Source organism: Salvelinus sp. IW2-2015, linkage group LG16, assembly GCF_002910315.2.
Source record: "Salvelinus sp. IW2-2015 linkage group LG16, ASM291031v2, whole genome shotgun sequence".
NCBI classification, from domain to species: Eukaryota; Metazoa; Chordata; class Actinopteri; order Salmoniformes; family Salmonidae; genus Salvelinus; species Salvelinus sp. IW2-2015.
The window spans coordinates 16,414,390-16,438,648 of record NC_036856.1 but is presented as its reverse complement, the minus strand read 5'-3'; the positions used below and the strand labels follow the sequence as shown (position 1 = coordinate 16,438,648).

Below are 24,259 nucleotides of genomic sequence, written 5' to 3'. Positions count from 1 at the left end.
GTTGGGTCTGTCTGGGTCCTGTTGGGTCTCGGGTGTCTGGGTCTCTGTCTGGCCGGTTCTCTGTCTGGTTCTCTGTCTGGTACTCTGTCTGGTACTCTGTCTGGTACTCTGTCTGGTTCTCTGTCTGGTTCTCTGTCTGGTTCGCTCTGTCTTGGTTCTCTGTCGGTTACTCGGTCTGGTAGGTTCTCTGTCTGGTTCTCTGTCTGGTTCTCTGTCTGGTTCTCTGTCTGGTTCTCTGTCTAGTCGATGCCTGGACCACCTGGGTTGCTGTGACACTCTCTATTTATACTGAGTGTTAGGCCTAAGCTCTGACAGAGCCTACAGTTATAAGCCTGCAACACAAGCTGTGGCTAGGCAAACATGTCCTCATTTAGTTATCCTGTCAGAGCGAGCTGTGTACATTTATTCATCCAGGATATCTGCTATTGCCATTGTGTGTTCACAACAATGCTGCATTCTTCAACACAGCTTGATTTCCAGAGTTGGGTGTACATCTTTGTCAGGGTTGCGTTGCTCTTGTACGCCTGCCACAGAACGATTCCTGGCTGTCTTGGCAGCTCACCTCTTGTTCTGGGCTGTAAACCCTCCCACTCCCTCCCGCTCTGCCTCACGTCCGCCCAGCCCAGTGAAATCAAATCTCTTTTTAGAGAGGCTGCTTATTGAATTATGTGTGCAAACACAGGTACAGTGCCAGCAGTTACAGACAACAGAGCCTTAAAGAGCACCTTACAGCCTCACCGTTATACAATTAAGGGCCCTGTGTTGTGATTTGATTTAGTAAGGGCGGTCAACCTGTCCATTGATCCTGTATCAAGTGATGCTCCAGTTTGAGGATAAATTCCATTTGGAAAAGTGAAGACGATGCTGGGTGATAAAAAAACTCCCCGTTGTTTGCAATGTAAGACTGTTACATGGACTATATTGGAACAAAGATAATTAGGCTCCTTACTGATTAGTCTATCTGTTGATATTGTTTTATTACTGTAGGTGTTTTGCGTCTGTTTATTAGCCTTCATATTTCTTTCAATTATAAATGTACCTGTAATCTGGTCTCCTTTAGACTCGGGGACAATAAATCCCTAAACTTATTTACATTCTCACCATTGAGGGTATTGTGACAAAACATTGCCTTCTTACACTAAAGATTACAGCCTGCAGCCTTCATTTACCCAACACAATATACCCTATCAGGGTGAGCAATATATCCACAATAACCCTCCAACCACTCCAGTGTAAACTTACTTCCAGTGTAAACTTATTCTCAGGCAGTGAAACACTCTGTTGGCCTGCTTGTTGTTTGGGCCTTTTCAACTAATTGTAGAGCAGGAGACACATCCCAGTGAGCTGTCTCTGGCTGTGGCTGTGGCGATACAGCCTTCCCTCTAGCCTTGAGCACTTCCCATGTTTAAATTACCTCATTGGACAAGGGCCATTTTGAAGCACAAACTGCTGTTATTTCTCCTCTTTAGATGACCTTTATGGTATACATTCACAGTCTAACTAGCTGATGTTTCTGTGGATATGGCCCATGACTAAGGGTGGCTGTCTCCAGGGGAGGTCAATGCACCTGGTCTGGTCTCACTGCCGTTGGAACACACCCATTTTAATTTAATTTTAATTTTGTCGCTTCATCATATAATGTCAAAGCCCCTTTTGATTTTCCAAGGTCTCCTATTAAAAAAGTAGAAATGGTAAATTATTTTTTAAATACGAATTGAAAGATCCAGACCTGCTTTCAGAGTTGGGGATATACAATACAGTATTATTTCTCTCAACTCCACACAAAAAAAGTATTCCTGTCCTTTGCTGGTACAATGTTTTGTTTACCAGAGAAAAGCAGAGGTTTCTGTCAGTGACCAAAGCTTGCAGTAGGCCTATGTATTGTTTATGTGTGGATTGATATATGATCGTCTTTCCCCTCTTCCAGACTGCCGTTCGAGCAGGACATAGAACATGGGAACGTGTCCCACTTGGGCGACTGTGATGGTAAGAGAAGTGTTTCTTTCTGTTTATTGCCATCATCTAATGTTAAGCTGTATTTGTGTTGATTCAGTGTTTCTTGCATAACTGCCTACTCTAGGGTAGAACATCATACACTACATTTTACATTTAAGTAATTTAGCAGACGCTCTTATCCAGAGCGATTTACCGGCACAATTAGGGTTGACTGCCTTGCTCAAGGGCACATCAACATATTTCTCACCTAGTCGTCGCTGGGATTTGAACTAGTGACCTTTCAGCCCAGCGCTCTTAACCTCTATGCTACCTGCTGCTACTACTGCTGTCTAGCTCCATATCATCATTAATCAATCAATCAAATGTATTTTATAAATCCCTTATTACATCAGCAGTTGTCACAAAATTCTATACAGACCCAGCCTAAAACCCCAAASAGCAAGCAATGCAGATGTAGAAATCCCCATGTATGTTTTACCCATATTTGCTTTCTCCTCTGTTTACTCTTTCTTTTGGGAATGTTCCGAAGCTCTCTTTTTGCTCTTCCGTAGCTTTGCTTTGTAGTTGTTTATACTTCTGGTTAATTATTATGCGTCTCTGGATAGCCTCGCCTTGATGTTTTCCTAGTTGTTTTCTGATATGAAAATGACGGCYGCACAGCAAAGCAAAGCGATCCCTCAGACAGAAATCTCCTCGACTCCCTGGCTCTTTTGATCCCACCGCTACTTCTGATGAGGCATTCGTGCAAATGAATCCTCCGCCTCTTCAAGTTCTCCAAGTTCATCTGCCATGCACCTGGAGAGCCACACAGATCAATATTACATAAGTCTTCAGAGGGGCTGTTTGAAGATGCTCCCTCACCCCTGGAGCCCTCTGCACCCCCCTGGACCCTGGTCCCTGTCTGTCTGGGGGTGCTGGTCCGGTGGCTTGTGACTCTTCCTCTAAGCTTGCTTGACCCTGTGTCGGCCAGTATACATAAAGGTGCATTAGCCTCAGCACCCAGCGTCTCTTTGAGGATGTTGCCAGGATTCTCCCATCTGATCTGTCTTAGATAATGGTTCTGATACTGACATGACAAACGCGTGGCGGTCCTGACTTCTGCTGACAAAGGTGCTGTTGGTTGTCACAAGATGAATGGTGCTGAATAGCCCTGTGTACGCTTGCCAAAAGGATGCGCTAGCATCATATCGGCTGCCAGAATCATTAAGCTCTGTGTCTTAGAAAGTGATGAACTTGTGCTTCAATTTCTTCCTCTGTCTGATATTGATGCTATTTTAGTTTTTACAGTACATAGCTTCCCCAGTGTACAACACTCAGATGGTCTAAACAGATCTCTGTAGCCATCAACAGACTCAATAGACAGTCTGAAGAAGACAAAAAGCTGCAAGTAGAAAGGAAACCAGTTATGACTTTCATCATTCAGTGTTACTATTTGAAACCTGTGAATTGTCACATCAGTCCATCTCTCACTCACACACACACACACACACACACACACACACACACACACACACACACACAGGTGTGAGTCTGCAAAGCTCTGAGGTAGATTAGACAGAAGAATCTCAGCTGAGTCCATATACTGTACCTCTATCTGACATATCCCACCTGTCTGAATCTCCAGCAGGCAGATAGAAGAGAGCCTGCCATGCTCCATCCATCTCTCTATGGGATAATGCAACATTCATCACCCTCTCCCTCCCTCCTCCTCACTCTCCCTGAGTGAGGGAGCATAGCTGGGCTCTGCAGCTCCTCAGTGGTGACACTGCACACAGCCGAAGCCACAGCCAAGCGCAAACCAGACCACACTCCCTCCCCCCAGTCCAGGCCTGTCGGCGGCCCACAGAGGGAGATGGATGGACAGCTCTGATAACTTGCCTTTAACTGCCTCTCCCGCTGCTTAGTCAGAGAAAAGTAGCCGCACGAAGGAAAGGAGGGGGAATCGATTTTCATCTGCTCTTTGGCTCGATTTGAGTCAAATAAATATCAGGAGTGAATCTATAAAGCAGTCTGCAGCCATGAGGGCTGAGGGAGAGGGTGAGGGAAGATGGTGATGAGGAGCTGAGGGAGAGGGTGAGGGAAGAAGGTGATGAGGGGAGAGGGTGAGGGAAGAAGGTGATAAGGGGGGTGAGGACGGAGGCATGGCAGAGCTTGGGGTCCTGGACAGGGGCGCAACAGATGGAGTGAGGAGGCTACCGCCATCTCTGGTGTCACCAAGTTGTCAATGCTCCCGTTACCGACAGCGTGATGAGGCAGTAACTCTGCCAGGTGACACATGGAGGCTGCCTGCTCCTACTCTCTCACCTCGCTTTTGCTCCCACTTCTTTCGCTCTCTTTCTCACTCTCACACTCTCTCGCCCTCTCCCTCTACCTCAACTTCTCCCTCTGTGGTATCAAAGGTTCAGTGCATGTACAGTATATCCCATGGTGGTCTACCTCAGCCCAGTCCAAGATAAGAGGGCAGCGGTCGCTGTCTCTCTTCCTTTACACATCAACACAGAGATCTTCTTCAGAGATCAGGACAGGAGCTTGTTATGCTTGTCTCCTCTAAATCAGGCCTGATCAAAGCAGATGTAGACAACACAGCTTTTAATTGAGCTGACCTGTGGTGAATGGCTGCTCAGTCAGTTGAGTCCAATCAGAGCTGTGTGTGTGTGTGTGTGTGTGTGTGTGTGTGTGTGTGTGTGTGTGTGTGTGTGTGTGTGTGTGTGTGTGTGCTTTTGCATGCGCGTGGCTCTGCATGCTTAGGGCCTGGGCCTATCCTACCTCGCATCAGACCCACAGCCTACAACTCAATCACTCTGTCCCCAGAGCTTCCTAAGCCTAATGCTGGATGTATACTTCTAATCATGTTTACATTGAGCCCAGTCAGTTCTGAAACCTCCTCTAAACATGTCAGGTAATAAATTCCAGAGGTGTAAAAACAATAATGAGCAGGATTTATCCCTGGTGTCAACGGATGATCTAACATGTCAGCTCCACTTACCAGCGGTTATTGCCCCACGCGGCCGCAGAGTTCAGGTTTTCCAGGTCGTGACCTGCCTGGCAGGAGTATTGGTTTCAGCAGGGTAAGCTCGGCTAAGTGTCGGGCTAGACTTCAACCATCTACTATTTCATTTGTTGTAAGGGACCTTTAGCTCTCGCAAAATGTGAAACAAAGTCAATAAGAAAAGGCTAGAACCCTAAAGTGATGTACCAGCTAACAATTCAAGGGAGAGAGAATGTTTTTGTAATGTAATCCCTAATGTTTGAGTGTCCAGTTTTCCGTTAGTTATGGGAACATTCTATCTACAGTTGAAGTCGGAAGTTTACATTCACCTTAGCCAAATACATTTAAACTCAGTCTTTCACTTTTCCTGACATTTAATCCTAGTAAAAATTCCCTGTCTTAGGTCAGTTAGGATCACCACTTTATTTTAAGAATGTGAAATGTCAGAATAATAGTTGAGAAAATGATTTATTTCAGCTTTTATTTCTTTCATCACATTCCCAGTGGGTCAGAAGTTTACATACACTGAATTAGTATTTGGTAGCATTGCCTTTAAATTGTTTAACTTGGGTCAAACGTTTTGGGTAGTCTACCACAAGCTTCCCACAATAAGTTGGGTGACTTTTGACCCATTCCTCCTAACAGAGCTGGTGTAACTGAGTCAGGTTTGTAAACCTCCTTGCTTGCACACCCCGGCTTTTTCAGTTCTGCCACAAATGTTCTATAGGATTGAGGTCAGGGCTTTGTGATGGCCACTCCAATACCTTGACTTTGTTGTCCTTACGCCATTTTGCCACAACTTTGGAAGTATGCTTGGGGTCATTGTCCATTTGGAAGACCCATTGCGACCAAGCTTTAACTTCCTGACTGATGTCTTGAGATGTTGCTTCAATATATCCACATAATTTTCTTGCCTCATGATGCCATCTATTTTGTGAAGTGCACCAGTCCCTCCTGCAGCAAAGCAACCCACAACATGATGCTGCGTGCTTCACGGTTGGGATGGTGTTCTTCGGCTTGCAAGTCTCCCCTTTTTCCTCCAAACATAACGATGATCATTATGGCCAAACAGTTCTATTTTTGTTTCATCAGACCAGAGGAAATTTCTCCAAGAAACGATCTTTGTCCCCATGTGCAGTTGCAAACCGTAGTCTGGCTTATTTATGGTGGTTTTGGAGCAGTGGCTTCTTCTTTGCTGAGCGGCCTTTCAGGTTATGTCGATATAGGACTCGTTTTACTGTGGATATAGATACTTTTGTACCTGTTTCCTCCAGCATCTTCACAAGGTCCTTTGCTGTTGTTCTGGAATTGATTTGCACTTTTCGCACCCAAGTACGTTAATCTCTAGGAGACAGAACGCTGTCCTTCCTGAGCGGTATGACGGCTGCGTGGTCCCATGGTGTTTATACTTGCGTACTATTGTTTGTACAGATGAACGTGGTCCTTCATGCGTTTGGAAATTGCTCCCAAGGATGAACCAGACTTGTGGAGGTCTACAATTATTTTCTGAGTGCTTGACTGATTTTTATTTTTATTTCCATAATGTCAAGCAAAGAGGCACAGAGTTTGAAGGTAGGCCTTGAAATACATCCACAGTACACCTCCATGACTCAAATTATGTCAATTAGCCTATCAGAAGCTTCTAAAGCCATGACACAATTTTGGGGAATTTAACAAGCTGTTTAAAGGCACAGTCAACTTCATGTATGTAAACTTCTGACCCACTGGAATTGTGATACAGTGAATTATAAGTGAAATAATCTGTAAACAATTGTTGGAAAAATGACTTGTGTCTTGCACAAAGTAGATGTCCTAACCGACTTGCCAAAACTATAGTTTGTTTTAACAAGAAATTTGTGGAGTGGTTGAAAAACAAGTTTTAATGACTCCAACCTAAGTGTATGTAAACTTCCGACTTCAACTGTATGTCAGCAAAAACCTTCTGAGAACATTTTAAGCATGTTTTCGTGTTAAAGTTAGGAGAACATTCCCTTAATGTCAAACAGAACTCATCTAGAATGTGGTTAATGTTCTCAGAATATACAGTATTGATGACTCGTTTCATGAGACGTTGCAAGAACATTCATGTGTCAAGTTCTCTGAAGGTTATTTTTATATATTTTATTTCACCTTTATTTAACCAGGTAGGCAAGTTGAGAACAAGTTCTCATTTACAATTGCGACCTGGCCAAGATAAAGCAAAGTAGTTCGACACATACAACAACACAGAGTTACACATGGAGTAAAACAAACATACAGTCAATAATACAGTAGAAAAATAAGTCTATATACAATGTGAGCATTATGTTATGAGAATATTCCATCAATGTTCCACCACAAATACACAGAACATGATTACCATGTTCTCAGAATATAAGATATTAATGTTCTAGACATGTTTTATGAGAACGTTGCAAGAACATTCCTGTGTTCAGTTTTCTGACGTTCGGGAGAATATTCCATCAACATCCCACCAAGTATAAACATCCATGCTACATCCATTTTTGTTACTTTTCAATTTATGATATACTGTACATAGTATGTGATGTGGATTTCAAGAAGATGATGGAGATTAATTGAACATGCACAATGTAATCATTAATGTCAAATATATACATTGAAAACACAGTATCTTAAAAGCACTGTGTATCTGAGTATCCCTAACCTTGCCAACAGACAAAGAGCTATGAATGGATCAATAGTTCACCAATCAGGGCCTTGATTGGCTTGGCAACAGTAACAAGACATGTTGTGTAATGATTTAAAAAAATATATTGAACACAAATGTTCTTGCAACGTTCCCATGAAACATGGCTAGAACATTATCTTATGTTCTGAGAACGTGGGAACCATGTATGTTTGGTGGGACATTGATGAAATATTCTCCTCACCCTCAGAAAACTGGACACATGAATGTTGTCGAAAAAATGTGTAATCACCTTATAAAGTCATTCAGTGCTTTAGACTGTGTAATAGACTACTGCGATGGCTATTCAATAAGTACGTCATTTCATCTAACATGTCTAAGCAGGAATCCATGATACAAGATATTTTGATGTGCAACATCATCCAGTGATTGTCGGGGGAGAGGGAGAGGCTCACTCATCACAGCAGCAGGCCCTATGGAAACAGGCCCTATGGAAACAGGCCCTATGGAAACATTCCCTAGTGAAACAGGCCCTAGGGAAACAGGCCCTAGGGAAACAGGCCCTAGGGGCTGAGCTGACACTTTCATTACAGGAATAATGAGGATAATGCACTTTACTGTTGGACCAAATAATGGTTTTATCCGCCAAAAAAATACAACGTTTTGAGACATTTGATTGAGGTGACCTTGTAATGAATGTTCAGCTCGCACTGATGCGACTAATTAAATGTTTTACTCGCACAGCCAAGTCAAAGGGTTGCAAAATGTGACTAAATGGTCGCAGTCTTGACCATTTAGTTATACTGTAGATATATTGTAATCAAAGTTCTGTCATAAGTAGTGGTCTGATAGGTTGCAACAAACTAACTAGCTAGAATTATCAATCGGTTATTACCTGAGTTTATATATTGGAATGATGTACTTTCAGATGTCTCTTGAGTCAACTTGTGGGTGTAGAAATGTTGCATTCGATCTTGTTTGAATTGGCTCGATAAGTAAAGTGGCTCCACTTTTCTACGTGGAGCTTGTACCACCGGGAGAGTAGCTATGGCGTGTGCATTATTTGCATCAATGATTTTTTGCTGCCAGATTGGAGTACGGTTGCCGGGCAGAGAGGTGACTTGTGAATGACCTGGTCATGATATTTGTTTTCCAATAATAACAGCATTGCAACATTGCAATGAGAAGCCTTACAATTCTGCTAATGTCATGCACGCTTTTGATTAGACCAAACAAATAACATTTACATTTACATTTAAGTCATTTAGCAGACACTCTTATCCAGAGCGACTTACAAATTGGTGCATTCACCTTATGACATCCAGTGGAACGGCCACTTTACAATAGTGCATCTTAAATCTTTTAGGGGGGGGGGGGGGGGTGAGAAGGATTACTTATCCTATCCTAGGTATTCCTTAAAAGAGGTGGGGTTTCAGGTGTCTCCGGAAGGTGGTGATTGACTCCGCTGTCCTGGCGTCGTGAGGGAGTTTGTTCCACCATTGGGGGGCCAGAGCAGCGAACAGTTTTGACTGGGCTGAGCGGGAACTGTACTTCCTCAGTGGTAGGGAGGCGAGCAGGCCAGAGGTGGATGAACGCAGTGCCCTTGTTTGGGTGTAGGGCCTGATCAGAGCCTGGAGGTACTGAGGTGCCGTTCAGTAACACTGAAAAGCTCTCAATCGCTCCAAAAACTCTTGTCCAGTCCACTTACTAGTCATAGTTTAGTCACAGAGATGATTTTGTCTTGTCTCGTTTTTGTCTACTGAAATGAACAACTATTTTAGTTATAGTTTGTTCTGAGTCTATTTAGTCAGTTATTGTCTCGTCAGTTGCCACTGAGAAATAGGTGTTTGTGTCACATATACTCCCTCTCCGGCCTCTAGGTCGTCATGCTGCTAATTATCCTGCACACCTGTCACCATCGTCTCGCACACCTGCACCTCATGACACTCACCTGGACTCCATCACCTCCTTGATTATCTTCCCTATATCTGTCACTCCCCTTGGTTCTTTCCTGAGGTGTTATTGACTCTGTTTTCATATCTGTGCGTTGTTTGTGTTTCGTGGTCATTGTTTCTTTTATTTATTAAAACACTCACTCCCTGAACTTGCTTCCCGACTGTCAGCGCACTTGTTACAGTTTGACAAATATTTTTGTCAGTATTTTCATAGACGCAATTAACACCGAGTCCCACTGGCACAATCCCTTGTTGTTCCAAGTCAGCACATTTCAAATCTGCCTTTTTACAGAAAGACGTCACCGGGAAGCCGAGTGTGTTTCCGTCTGTGTGAACCAGTGGCATGTATTCAAAATTACAAAAAAAGAACAAAAAGAAACATATACAATTATTTTTCTTTTGGCTCTCTGTGTTTCATAATTTTCCTTCAATTCACAAGAGGCTGAATGTATCTCACCGGAGAAAGCATCCGAGCGAGCAAAACAGTGCCCCCCTGTCTCTGTATGTGTAGACCATCTATCTGATGCTGTCTGGTGCAAAAGAGTATGACATTGTTGTCACCTCAACTGTGAATGGTGCTGGTGCACCAAAAAAAAGTGTCAAGGGAAGCCAGTTTGGATTTGGCTTCTCTCCAATCACATCGCATCGAGAGCATACGTCATTGACAGAAACAACTTGAATTGTTGCATCTCTTTGTGTTTCTGCCCTCCAGTGGCTAGCTAGCTAGCTAAAACTGGCCTTTTCCTAAATTATACATGGATGGAGCTGTCAAATGGAGCTAGCTGTAAAATGGCTCCGGGGAGGAAGGCAGACGTCCCCAATCTATTGTTTCTTGTTCATTTATTTGCGTTGTTTGTAACTTTTTTTTTTTTGTACTTATTTTGTACATAATGTTGCCGCTACCGTCTCTTATAACCGAAAATAACTTCTAGACATCAGGACTGCGATTACTCACCATGGACCAGCAGAATCCTTTTTTTCCTTTCACGAGTCCGACGAGCCCGACGCAAAGGATATACTGCTTTCTCGGGAACAGGCCCAGATCCCCGTGATTTGCGTGAAGAGGAGGCAGAGAATAAGGGGCCAGACGGCGGGCTGCCTTCTGAGAATTTGTAGGCGATCGAATCCACCCTCACTTCCTTCCATTCTGCTAGCAAACGTGCAATCTTTGGAGAATAAAATCGATGATTTACGCGGAAGATTAAACTGCCAACGGGACTTTTAAAACTGTAATACTTGAACGACGAACGACGACACTATTAACATACAGCTGGCTGGTTATACGCTGTACCGGCAGGATAGAACAGCGGCGTCTGGTAAGACAAGGGGCGGCGGACTATGTATTTTTGTTAATAACAGCTGGTGCACAATATCTAAGGAAGTTTCGAGCTATTGCTCACCAGATGTAGAGTATCTCATGATAAGCTGTAGACCACACTATCTACCTAGAGAGTTTTCATCTGTATTTTTCGTAGCTGTTTACATACCACCACAGTCAAAAGCTGGCACTAAGACAGCATTGAATGAGCTGTATTTCATCATAAGCAAACAAGAAAACGCTCACCCAGAGGCGGCGCTCCTAGTTGCCGGGGACTTTAATGCAGGGAAACTTAAATCCGTTTTACCAAATTTCTATCAGCATGTTAAATGTGCAACCAGAGGGAAAAAAACACTGGACCATCTTTACTTCAGAGACACATACAAAGTTCTCGCTCATCCTCCATTTGGCAAATCTAACCATAATTCTATCCTCCTGATTCCTGCTTACAAACAAAAATTAAAGCGGGGAAGCACCAGTGACTAGATCAATAAAAAAGTGGTCAGATGAAGCAGATGCTAAGCTACAGGACTGTTTTGCTAGCACAGACTGGAATATTTTCCGGGATGCCTCCGATAGCATTGAGAAGTACACCACATCAGTGATTGGCTTCATCAATAAGTGCATTGATGACATCATCCCCACAGTGACCGTACGTACATACCACAACCAGAAGCCATGGATTACAAGCAACATCCACACTGAGCTAAAGGCTAGAGCTGCCGCTTTCAAGGAGTGGGACTCTAACCCAGAAGCTTTTAAGAAATCCCGCTATGCCCTCCGACAAACCATCAAACAGGCAAAGCGTCAATACAGGACTAAGATCATATCGTACTACACCGACTCTGATGCTCGTCGGATGTGGCAGGGCTTGCAAACTATTACAGACATATGTTGATGATGTAAAGAATGTTTGCTGGTCTGCGGTGTGTAATGAGGAGCAACCAGGCGCTGCACTTGATGCATTTATGAAACTACTTATTCCAGTTACTAATAAGCACGCACTCATTAAGAAAATGACTGTAAAAACTGTTAAATCCCCTTGGATTGATGATGAATTGAAATGGTTGTATGGTTGAGAGGGTTGAGGCAAAAGGTATGACATTAATTCTGGAAGCCCAAATAATTGGCAAACGTACTGCAAAATAAGAAATCATGTGACTAAACTAAATAAAAATCAACTACACTATGAAACAAAGATAAATTAAATAAAGAATGATAGTAAAAAGCTTTGGGGCACCTTAAATGAAATTTTGGGGGAAAAAGCCAGCTCCTTCATTCATTGAATCACAAAGCCCACTGATATTGCAAACTACTGTAATGACTTTTTCATTGGCAAGATAAGCAAACTTAGGGATGACATGCCAGCAACAAACGTTGACACTATACATCCAAGTATATCAGACCAAATTATGAAAGACAAGAATTGTACGTTTCAATTCCGTAAAGTCAGTGTGGAAGAGGTGAAAAAATCATTGTTGTCTGTCAAAAATGACAAGCCACCGGGGTCTGACAATCTGGATTACTGAGGATAATAGCAGATGATATTGCCAGTCCTATTTGCCACATCTTCAATGTAAGCCTACTGGAGAGCGTGTGCCCTCAGGCCTGGAAGGAGCTAAAGTCATTTCGCTACCCAAGAATAGTAAAGCCCCCGGCTCAAATAGCTGACCAATCAGCCTGTTACCAACCCTTAGTAAACTTCTGGGGATTTTTTTTTTGACCAGATACAATGCTATTTTACAGTAAACAAATCAACAACAGAATTTCAGCATGCTTATAGGGAAAGACACTCAACAAGCACAGCACTTACACAAATGACTGATGGCTGAGAGAAATTGATGATAAAATTATTGTGGGGGCTGTCTTGTTAGACCTCAGTGCAGCTTTTGGCATTATTGATCATAGTCTGCTGCTGGAGAAACTGATGTGTTATGGCTTTACACCCCCTGCTATAATGTGGATAAAGAGTTACTTGTCTAACAGAACACAGAGGGTGATCTTTAAGGGAAGCCTATCAAATATAATCCAGTTAGAATCAGGAATTCCCCAGGGTAGATGTTTAGGCCCCTTGCTATTTTCAATTTTTACTAACGACATGCCACTGACTTTGAGTAAAGCCAGAGTTTTTATGTATGCGGATGACTCAACACTATACAAGCCAGCTACTACAGTTTCAGAGTGGGTGGCAAGGATTAAGTTAGCCCTAAATATTTCTACAACTAAAAGCATTGTATTTGGAACAAAACACTCACTAAACCCTAAACCTCAACTAAATCTTGTAATAATGTGGAAATTGAGCAAGTTGATATGACTAAACTGCTTGGAGTAACACTAGAATTTAAACTGTCATGGTCAAAACATATTGATGGAGTAGTAGCTAAGATGGGGAGAAGTCTGTCTATAACAAAGCGATGCTCTGCCTTCTTAACAACACTATCAACAAGGCAGGACCTACAGGCCCCACCTTGACTACTGTTCAGTCGTGTGGTCCGGTGCCACAAAAAAGTGGAAGATTGCAATTGGCTCAGAACAGGGCAGCACGGCTGGACCTTGGATGTACACAGAGAGCTAATATTAATAATATGCATGTCAATCTCTCCTGGCTGAAAGTGGAGGAGAGATTGACTTCATCACTACTTTTATTTCTGTCTAAACTACTGGCACACAGCTCGGACACCCATGCATACCCCACAAAACATGCCACAAGAGGTCTCCTCACAGTCTCCAAGTCCAGAACAGACTATGGGAGGCACACAGTACTACATAGAGCCATGACTACATGGAACTCTATTCCACATCAAGTAACTGATGCAAACAGTAAAATTACATTTAAAAAACAGATAAAAAAACAGCTTATGGAACAGCGGGGACTGTGAAGCAACACAAACATTGGCACACACACACACACACACATACACATACACACACAATAACAAACGCACTATACATACACATGGATTTAGTATTGTAGATAGGTGGTAGTGGTGGAGTAGGGGCCTGAGGGCACACAGTGTGTTGTGAAATCTGTGAATGTATTGTAATGTTTTAAAATTGTATAAGCTGCCTTAATTTTGCTGGACCCCAGGAAGAGTAGCTGATGCTTTGGCAGCAGCTAATGGGGATCCATAATAAATACAAAATACAAATACAAATACAGACTACAAAGGGAAGCACAGCCGAGAGCTGCCCAGTGACACGAGCCTACCAGACGAGCTAAACTACTTCTATGCTCTCTTTGAGGCAAATAACACTGAAACATGCATGAGAGCACCAGCTGTTCCGGAAGACTGTGTGATCACGCTCTCCGCAGCCAATTTGAGTAAGACCTTTAAACAGGTCAACATTCCCAAGGCCGCAGGGCCAGACGGATTACCGGGACGTGTACTGCGAGCATGTCTTCACTGACATTTTCAACCTCTCCCTGTCCAAGTCTGTAATACCAACATGTTTTAGGCAGAGCACCATAGTGCCTGTGCCCAAGAACATTAAGGTAATCTGCCTAAATGACTACCGACCCATAGCACTCACGTCTGTAGCCATGAAGTGCTTTGAAAGGCTGGTCATTGCTCACATCAACACCATTATCCCAGAAACCCTAGACCCCCTAATTTGCATACCGCCCCAACAGATCCACAGACGATGCAATCTCTATTGCACTCCACACTACCCTTTCCCACCTGGACAAGAGGAACACCTATGTGAGAATGCGATTTTATTTGATGGAGATAGGGATTTGGACTTGTGGTTTTACTTAATTCTCCATACTGGCCAATGATTATAACTTGTGATTCTGATCTAACCATTAATTCATACATTGTTGTGCCCCTGGCTTGAGAGGATGGAAGTTCATTATGTGGATAGATGTAGAATGCCAATATTAACTAGCTAACGTTGTCCATCAAATTAAGTTAGGCTAGCGAGAAAGCATTTCAGCCAGGTAGCAGGACAACAACAAATAAATTTGTGTACTGTATGGCAGAGTGATAGACCGTTCCGTCAACATGAAAGAGAGAAGTATGGCACTGGCGTTTCTCTACAAGTTGGGGGAGTCAACCTTTTTCTACTTGCACAGACACACACACACAGAAATCAGATCCATGGACAGCAGCATCATATTTCGCTTATGTTTATTGGACTAAATAGTTTTTGGTATCTTTGACTTGTCACTTTATTAGACTAAGCATAGATTATTTGATGATGTTGAAATGGTGCTGGAATAGTGGAGGCAGCTTCTGTTTTCTTTGCGACTTGCGGTAACTCTACGTCGTTCTAAATTAATAGTTGTTTAGTAGTCAAAAAATGTCAGAAACATCAACTTGCTTGACCATGCTGTAGATGATGTAACTGTTTGTTACATGCAATATGCTTTGTGGACTTCACCGGACAAAGGTTGCTCTCCAGTTTTTTAATGAAACAAATGTGTGGTTGAATTTATTCTGCCACTGTGTCTTCTTATTGTCTCAGCGTGAGGCCTATATATCACGGTGTCAAGGCATACAGTCTGAACTAACAGATTACAGAGCAAACAACACAATTATCACAACACATACAGTGGGGAGAACAAGTATTTGATACACTGCCGATTTTGCAGGTTTTCCTACTTACAAAGCATGTAGAGGTCTGTAATTTTTATCATAGGTACACTTCAACTGTGAGAGACGGAATCTAAAACAAAAATCCAGAAAATCATATTGTATGATTTTTAAGTAATTAATTTGCATTTTATTGCATGACATAAGTATTTGATACATCAGAAAAGCAGAACTTAATATTTGGTACAGAAACCTTTGTTTGCAATTACAGAGATCATACGTTTCCTGTAGTTCTTGACCAGGTTTGCACACACTGCAGCAGGGATTTTGTCCCACTCCTCCATACAGACCTTCTCCAGATCCTTCAGGTTTCGGGGCTGTCGCTGGGCAATACAGACTTTCAGCTCCCTCCAAAGATTTTCTATTCGGTTCAGGTCTGGAGACTGGCTAGGCCACTCCAGGACCTTGAGATGCTTCTTACGGAGCCACTCCTTAGTTGCCCTGGCTGTGTGTTTCGGGTCGTTGTCATGCTGGAAGACCCAGCCACGACCCATTTCAATGCTCTTACTGAGGAAGGAGGTTGTTGGCCAAGATCTCGCATAACATGGCCCCATCCATCCTCCCCTCAATACGGTGCAGTCGTCTGTCCCCTTTGCAGAAAAGCATCCCCAAAGAATGATGTTTCCACCTCCATGCTTCACGGTTGGGATGGTGTTTTTGGGGTTTTACTCATCCTTCTTCTTCCTCCAAACACGGCGAGTGGAGTTTAGACCAAAAAGCTCTATTTTTGTCTCATCAGACCACATGACCTTCTCCCATTCCTCCTCTGGATCATCCAGATGGTCATTGGCAAACTTCAGACGGGCCTGGACATGCGCTGGCTTGAGCAGGGGAACCTTGCGTGCGCTGCAGGATTTTAATCCATGACGGCGTAGTGTGTTACTAATGGTTTTCTTTGAGACTGTGGTCCCAGCTCTCTTCAGGTCATTGACCAGGTCCTGCCGTGTAGTTCTGGGCCTGATCCCTCACCTTCCTCATGATCATTGATGCCCCACGAAGTGAGATCTTGCATGGAGCCCCAGACCGAGGGTGATTGACCATCATCTTGAACTTCTTCCATTTTCTAATAATTGCGCCAACAGTTGTTGCCTTCTCACCAAGCTGCTTGCTATTGTCTGTCAGCCATCCCAGCCTTGTGCAGGTCTACAATTTTATCCCTGATGTCCTTACACAGCTCTCTGGTTTTGGCCATTGTGGAGAGGTTGGAGTCTGTTTGATTGAGTGTGTGGACAGGTGTCTTTTATACAGGTAACGAGTTCAAACAGGTGCAGTTAATACAGGTAATGAGTGGAGAACAGGAGGGCTTCTTAAGAAAAACTAACAGGTCTGTGAGAGCCGGAATTCCTTACTGGTTGGTAGGTGATCAAATACTTTTATTGTCATGCAATAAAATGCAAAWTAATTACTTAAAAATCATACAATGTGATTTTCTGGATTTTTGTTTTAGATTCCGTCTCTCACAGTTGAAGTGTACCTATGATAATTATTACAGACCTCTACATGCTTTGTAAGTAGGAAAACCTGCAAAAATCGGCAGTGTATCAAATACTTGTTCTCCCCACTGTAGGTTGTAATATGGATTATTTTATGCATTGGCTTCCCCAGCGATTTTACCCACGTACCACTACTGGTGTGAACAAAGACAAAAGGCAATAGTCAACTCTTACGCTCCTTTGTCACTCTCTCGCCACTCGCTCCTTCCCCGCCGCCGTGAAAGCACTCAGGCATAATGACATGCCTTCACCAGCGAGCCGAGCAGTTACAGATGGAAGCAATTATGGCACTGTGAAAATATTTTCCGAAGTAAGCCGGTGTTTTGACTTGGAGAACAGCGGGTTGCAATCAGTTTAATTGAGGTCCACAGCACATCAATGAAGCGAGAGCATGAGTGAACCGAAGCAGTTGCGTGATGTTAGCGGGTGACAACTGCAGAGCAAGGACTCCGGGGGAGTGGAAGCGGGAGGGAGAGAAAATTAGTTGGCAAATTTACGACATCGGGTCATTCTAATTGGTGCGGGTTGGTGTGGGTTAGGGAGTGTTCCTCTTTGAGGCCTGAAAGGAGCCAGTAAAGACTAGTGCTATATATTTACATCGGGATAAAGATTAGTGCTTTATATTTACATTGTGGGAGTAGTAAGTACAGCATTTAAACCTCCAGATGACAAATGTGTTCCCTGACGCTGAACCCGGCTGAAATACTGCAGAAGTCTGCTATGGGAGGGCTTGGTGACCTTGACTACGCTGAAGTCATCCCTGCTTGGCTGTCTTCGCTCCGCTCCTCACACAACGAGAGGGAGGGTGACGCGACCCACACACAGCAGACGCCAGCCTACCATTGCACTCACACACATCTCAGCCATGGAGCAAAGATCTGAGATGCTTGAACTGCAGCTCTGACTGACGCCCATCGCTACACAAGAGGTGCGGGTTTGTGAAATGTGAGGGCCTACGTTCCTCTGCAGAGGATGAGCGGGTGGTGGGAAGGGGGTGGGTGCAGTTCGTTTCAAAGAGTGCAGCATCAATCCTGAATATCTGGAGAGATGTGAGGACTCCTGGATGGCTTCTGCTCTTTCACGTGGGTCTCTCCTGTGAGGAGTGTGGTGAGGAGAGAGAGGCAGGAGAGATGGGTAGTCGTGTGTCAGCCACCTGCAGGAGAGAAAGAGCAGGGAGAGCAGAGAAAGACCAGATAGCAGGGTGAAAACTGATAGGCTAGCAGCTCTTATCCGTCAGCTGGTATCAGAGAGAGCAAACAGTGGTCGTGAGGGGCCCTACCGCTAGCTAACACACCACCATTGGGCTGCTGCATGTCAACAGGAAATAAAGAACCCCAACGATACACATTCATGTCGAACTGCAGAGTGCTGATCTGGTGATGGTTAACTGCGTTCTACAGATGTCAGATCTTAATTTGATCCCTTTTGTGCAGGAGGAAAATAATCCTGCAGCAGGAAGATTTGAATAGCTGAAGAAATATTTATAACCGCCGCCAGGGGGCAGCTGGAAGTGGGGTTTGTATATACAATGCCCACCATACCTCCATTGTACCTTATTTAGGGTACATGCAGGCTACAGTGCATCTCGTGTGAATTCTAATGTGGATTATAATAAATGGACATATTTGTAGGGGGTAGATGTATTTTATGTTAGGGAAAAGCAATTGTTTTAGATCGATTGTTTTATTATATGTTGAAGGCAAGCAATAGGCAGAGTCAATTATTGGTTTTCCACAATGCCTGTGTGTTACAGCCACTGACCCGGCACACATATGCCAGAGTCAACATGGGTTTGAATCCGGCCTACTGCCCTTTGACTCATAGATGAAGGTCTATTTTTGATGCAATCATTCTGTGTGGTTACAGGGTTAATTCCGCATGGATACAGAGTTAAAACAGAAACAACTCAAATGTTAACAGTTTAGGCATTAATTCCGAGTGGTTAAGGTTTCGGGAAAGCTTAAAATAAAATCATTAAAAAACGACGCACCTATATATCATCAGTATTCTTAGTGCTTGCTAGAGCATTGTGAACTGACGTAGTGCAGTGGTCTACGTAGCACGCTCCAGGGTCCAAGCCTCATGAGTTCACACCCAATGCTGGGTGATTATACTGTAGTGACCAGCCTGAGCCTACATTAGGTCCAAAAGTTAATTGTGGTTTCTTTGATGTGTAAATGATCAGACTATTCATTTTACTTCTTAAAAAGATTTAAATAAAGTGTCTCAGCTCACCAAAATTGTCTTTGGATAGACTCAAATGCATAAACAACTTGACAGCTTTATGAAATGAAATATTAAAGCCACACAATACAGGCTTTCAATCTACAACAAAGACCAGAACTATATTGATACATTATACATAGCCTGCTGCCTAACTATAAAACGTGGATGAGCATCCACACTGGAGGAAAATGTATCGTTCTACAGTAGGCCTACATCTGTCAATCAACTGATGGCCCAAATCAGCTCATCAACTCAGCCAGGGAAACATAGCAGCCTATTATTAGTTTTCACACCTTTCATTGTGTAACAATGGGTAGGCTAACGGTTAGCCTACAGAATGTAGCCTAATGGAAAATAAACCAAATAACAAGGGGCCTATTGCAACCATCGATCGCACTAAGATTATCACAAGCTCTCGTTAAACCATCAATACACGCTAAATTCACCCGCACAGCTGATCTCAATTGCAACCATTATTGGTCACCATTACCGCTCCCTAAAAGATGATGTCAGTGTTACATTAGTCCTGCTTGCAAACAAAGTCTTTCAAGATACAGTACCAGTCGAAAGTTTGGACACACCTACTCATTCAAGGATTTTTCTTTATTTTTACTATTTTCTACATTGTAGAATAATATTGAAGACCTCAAAATTATGAAATAACACATATGGAATAATTTAGTAACTAAAAAAGTGTTAAACAAATCAAAATATATTTTAGATTTTAGATTATTCTAGCCACCCTTTGCCTTGATGACAGCTTTGCACACTCTTGGCATTCTCTCAACCAGCTTCACCTGGAATGCTTTCCCAACAGTCTTGAAGGAGTTCCCACATATGCTGAGGACTTGTTGGGTGCTTTTCCTTCACTCTGCGGTCCAACTCATCCCAAACCATCTCAATTGGGTTCAGGTTGGGTGATTGTGGCGGCCAGGTCATCTGATGCAGCACTCCATCACTCTCCTTCTTAGTCAAATAGCCCTTACACAGCCTGGAGGTGTGTTGGGTCATTGTCCTGATGAAAAAACAAATGATAGTCCCACTAAGCGCAAACCAGATGGGATAGCGTATTGTTGCAGAATGCTGTGGTAGCCATGCTGCCTTGAGTGTGCCTTGAATTCTAAATAAATCACTGACAGTGTCACAAGCAAAGCACCACCACACCTCCTCCATGCTTCACGGTGGGAACCACACATGCGGAGATCATCCGTTCACCTACTCTGCGTCTCACAAAGACACCGAGGTTGGAACCAAAAATCTAAAATTTGGACTCATCAGACCTAAGGACATATTTCCACCGGTCTAATGTCCATTGCTCATGTTTCTTGGCCCAAGCAAGTCTCTTCTTATTATTGGTGTCATTTAGTAGTGGTTTCTTTGCAGCAATTCGACCCTGAAGGCCTGATTCACGCAATCTCCTCTGAACAGTTGATGTTGAGATGTGTCTGTTACTTGAACTCTGTGAAGCATTTATTTGGGCTGCAATTTCTGATGCTGGTAATTCTAATGCTCTGCAGCAGAAGTAACTCTGGGTCTTCCTTTCCTGTGGCAGTCCTCATGAGAGCCAGTTTCATCATTGCGCCAGTGGTGGAAAAGTACCCAATTGTCATACTTGAGTAAAAGTAAAGATACCTTTAAAAAAAAATACTCAAGTAAAAGTGAAAGTCACTCAGTAAAATACTACTTGAGTAAAAGTCTAAAAGTATTTGGCTTTAAATATAATTACGTTTTAAAATTAAAGTATAAATCATTTCAAATTCCTTATATTAAGCAACCCAGACGGCACTTAAAAAAAAAAAAACATTTACGGAAAGCCAGGGGCACACTTCAACAGTCAGATGTAATTTACAAACCAAGCATTTGTGTTGAGTGAGTCTGCCAGATCAGAGGCAGTAAGGATAACCAGGGAGGTTATTTTGATAAGTGCGTGAGTTAGACAATTTTCCTGTCCTGCTAAGCATTCAAAATGTAACAAGTACCTTTGGGTGTCAGGGAATATGTAAAGAGTAAAAAGTACATTATTTTCTTTAGGAATGTAGTGGAGTAAAAGTTTTCAAAAATAGAAATAGTAAAGTAAAGTACAGATATCCCCAAAAAACGACATAAGTAGTACTTTAAAGTATTTTTACTTAAGTACTTTACACCACTGCATAGTGCTTGGTGGTTTTCGCAACTGTACTTGAAGAAACTTTCAAAGTTCTTGAAATGTTCCAGATTGACTGACCTTGATGTCTTAATGTAATGATGGACTGTCGTTTCTCTTTGCTTATTTGAGCTGTTCTTGCCATATGGACTTTGTCTTTACCAAATAGGGCTATCTTCTGTATACCACACCTACCTTGTCACAACACAACTGATTGGCTCAAACGCATTAAGAAGGAAAGACATTTCACACTTTTTTGGTTACTTCATATTTTTGATGTATTCACTATTATTCTACAATGTAGAAAATAGTAAACAATAAAGAAAAACCCATGAATGAGTAGATGTGTCCAAACTTATGACTGGTACTGTACATTCGCCCTCTAGTTGGTATTGGACCAACTTTTTCAAACAGACTAAGGGCGATTTACAATAGAAATAAAGTATTTCATCGTTTACCATGTCAAATCTACTGTATGAATGGAAACTAATGTTGGTGTAGCCTATTTGTTATTATTTTATTATTTTCCTATTAATGTTATGTTCTTAAATGTAAAGTCCCCATATTTGGGGACCCTATTTGATTTGAGACTTTTTTTATTCAATCTGGTATGAGAACGGTAGCCCCTATCTGCAAAAGCAGGGTGTCTGTGGAAAGCTGAGTATATTGGTTATTGATCGGTACCTTCAAATCTTTGGAATGACTTACTACCATATATGGGCAAACACATTTATAAGGGCAGGCCGAGCCGATGACCTCATTTCAAGATGGCTGCTATCTACATTCCGGTCAGTGTTGTGAAGCATAAACGAAATAAACACAGAATCCGTTGATACACACCGAAAGCCAAGACGCCACAGATCATGAGGATATCTTATTTGTCTGCCTGTGACCTACTGTTATTGATCAGCAAACATTCAAGGTAAGCTTTGATACGTTCTGTGTTTGAGCTCTAGCTACATGAGGGGTATCAAATTCATCTTTAGGTTGGTAGGGATGTATGACTTAATTGCAACATTGAATGTCCACCGAGTGACTATCTTTGTGCATCAAAAATATGATGTTGCCTGCTTACGCGCTGTAGGTATCCATATCCCCTGTATGTCCCCCAACACCACCACAATGTTTGAGAGAGGTTGGTGTTGTAGAAATTTAGTTTTTATAGTAAAGTGTCCCTTTTAGGCACATCCAGTGTGTAAAAACAGTGCAATTACCACATTCGGACACTTTGGAGAGGTTGAGAGGACACTTGAATGTATCCTGGATACCCCATAACACCACAATGTTTGAGTGAGGTTGATATGGTAGAAATTGTGTTTTTATACTGAACAAATGGCATTTAGGGATTGCAAATATGTAATAGCGCTGGAATTATCTAATTTACAGACATATGCCACTTTGGAGAGGTTTAAGGACACTTGGAAACGTCCCGTGACCACACCTGACACCACTTATTAACACATATGCCCATTTCTAGTTGTTAGATCTATCAATCCCATTTTTTTCTGATATTGTTCACATGTTGTGGAAGCCATCTGATATGTTTCCAGCTCTAGCCATCAATAATTCACTTATAGCTTGTCAATGAAAAATGTTAAACGGTGATTTTGTGTGTGCTTGATCTTGTGTATTCTGAACTATGTAACTATTATCTATCTTCTGATCATTTCCTCATAATCTCCCAGATGGCTTCTTTCCAAATATACCAAATTTGTGCATGTCAGACTCATGTAATTACACATTGAGAGAAAATGATTTTGATCGCAAGCCCTGATCCCAATGACTCGACTGCCCCCACATGGAGAGAAAGAGAACTGCTCTTTTTCATGGACTCATGAGTCCCGGCAAAAGAGTGATCAAGTTAAGATCCGACATCTTTATGCTGCATGGCTGAGAAATAGTGCTCTTAACAGCAGTTAGTTGGGTACCAGAGCCCCCATAATGCCTCATTCTTAACCCCCACAGAGTGACATCCTTTTGAGACCCATGGGATTAGCACTGTCCCTAATCCAGCACTCTGTTCGCAGGTAACAAATCAAATCAAAGTTTATTGGTCGTGTTTAGCAGGTGTTATAGCGGTGTAGCGAAATGCTTATGTTGCTTCCTCCTAAGCATGCAGTCGAATGTCAAGAATGTACAGCAGTACATAGAATATAGAGTGAGCTATGTCAAGAATCCAGTATATAAATAAATATCCGATGTGTATAAACAGTGTAACTAAAATACATTGTACAGTAGAATAAATATTAGAATAAGCTATGTCGGGGATACAGTATTTAAATACACAGTGTGAAACAGGAATTGACCAGTGGTTCAATGTCTCTATAACATGGGATAGCAGCATTGGCTGGGAGTGTGTGTAAGTGTATGTAAATTATTAGCACAGTTATAGATAATTTGTAGTCAGCAATAGGGGAGTGATTGCTTCCTACAAGAGCACAAAATGGGTACATTTTTAGACATCTTTGAAAAGCCAGTCAGGTTAAAAAAAAATTAAGGGGCAGTGTTGTATTTTGAAGAAACTAATTAGCCAAAAGGCAGAGGATAGCATAATTTGTCAGATTTTCTGTAATAATGGTATAGGAATAATAATGCATTTTATTTTGTAAAGGGGTTTCTTGCATCAGACAACACAACATTTTCAGTCACCTCCTTGTCTGAAGGACAAGTGGATAAACAGGTTAATGTCAAGCCTTGCATGTTTTTAGTTTTTATTTAACTAGGCAAGACAGTTAAGAACAAATCCTTATTTACAATAACGGCCTAGGAACAGTGGGCTAACTGCATTGTTCAGGGGTAGAATGACAGATTTTTACCTTGTCAGCTCGGGGATTCGAGCTAGCAACCTTTCGGTGTCTGGCCCAACGCTCCAACCACTAGGCTACCTGCCGCCCCTTATGTAATGTAGGCCTACATTGAACACCACACATTGGCTGC

At 42.5% G+C, this 24,259-nt stretch overlaps 1 protein-coding gene across 1 annotated transcript in view; it reads left to right on the top strand.

Moving 5' to 3' along the window:
• The window catches only part of sema6bb (sema domain, transmembrane domain (TM), and cytoplasmic domain, (semaphorin) 6Bb), a 148,076-nt gene that overhangs the window by 111,330 nt on the left and 12,487 nt on the right, over window positions 1-24,259 (top strand). The window contains 1 exon segment of the mRNA XM_070447698.1: window positions 1,928-1,986. Coding sequence (XP_070303799.1) covers window positions 1,928-1,986 — 59 coding nt within the window.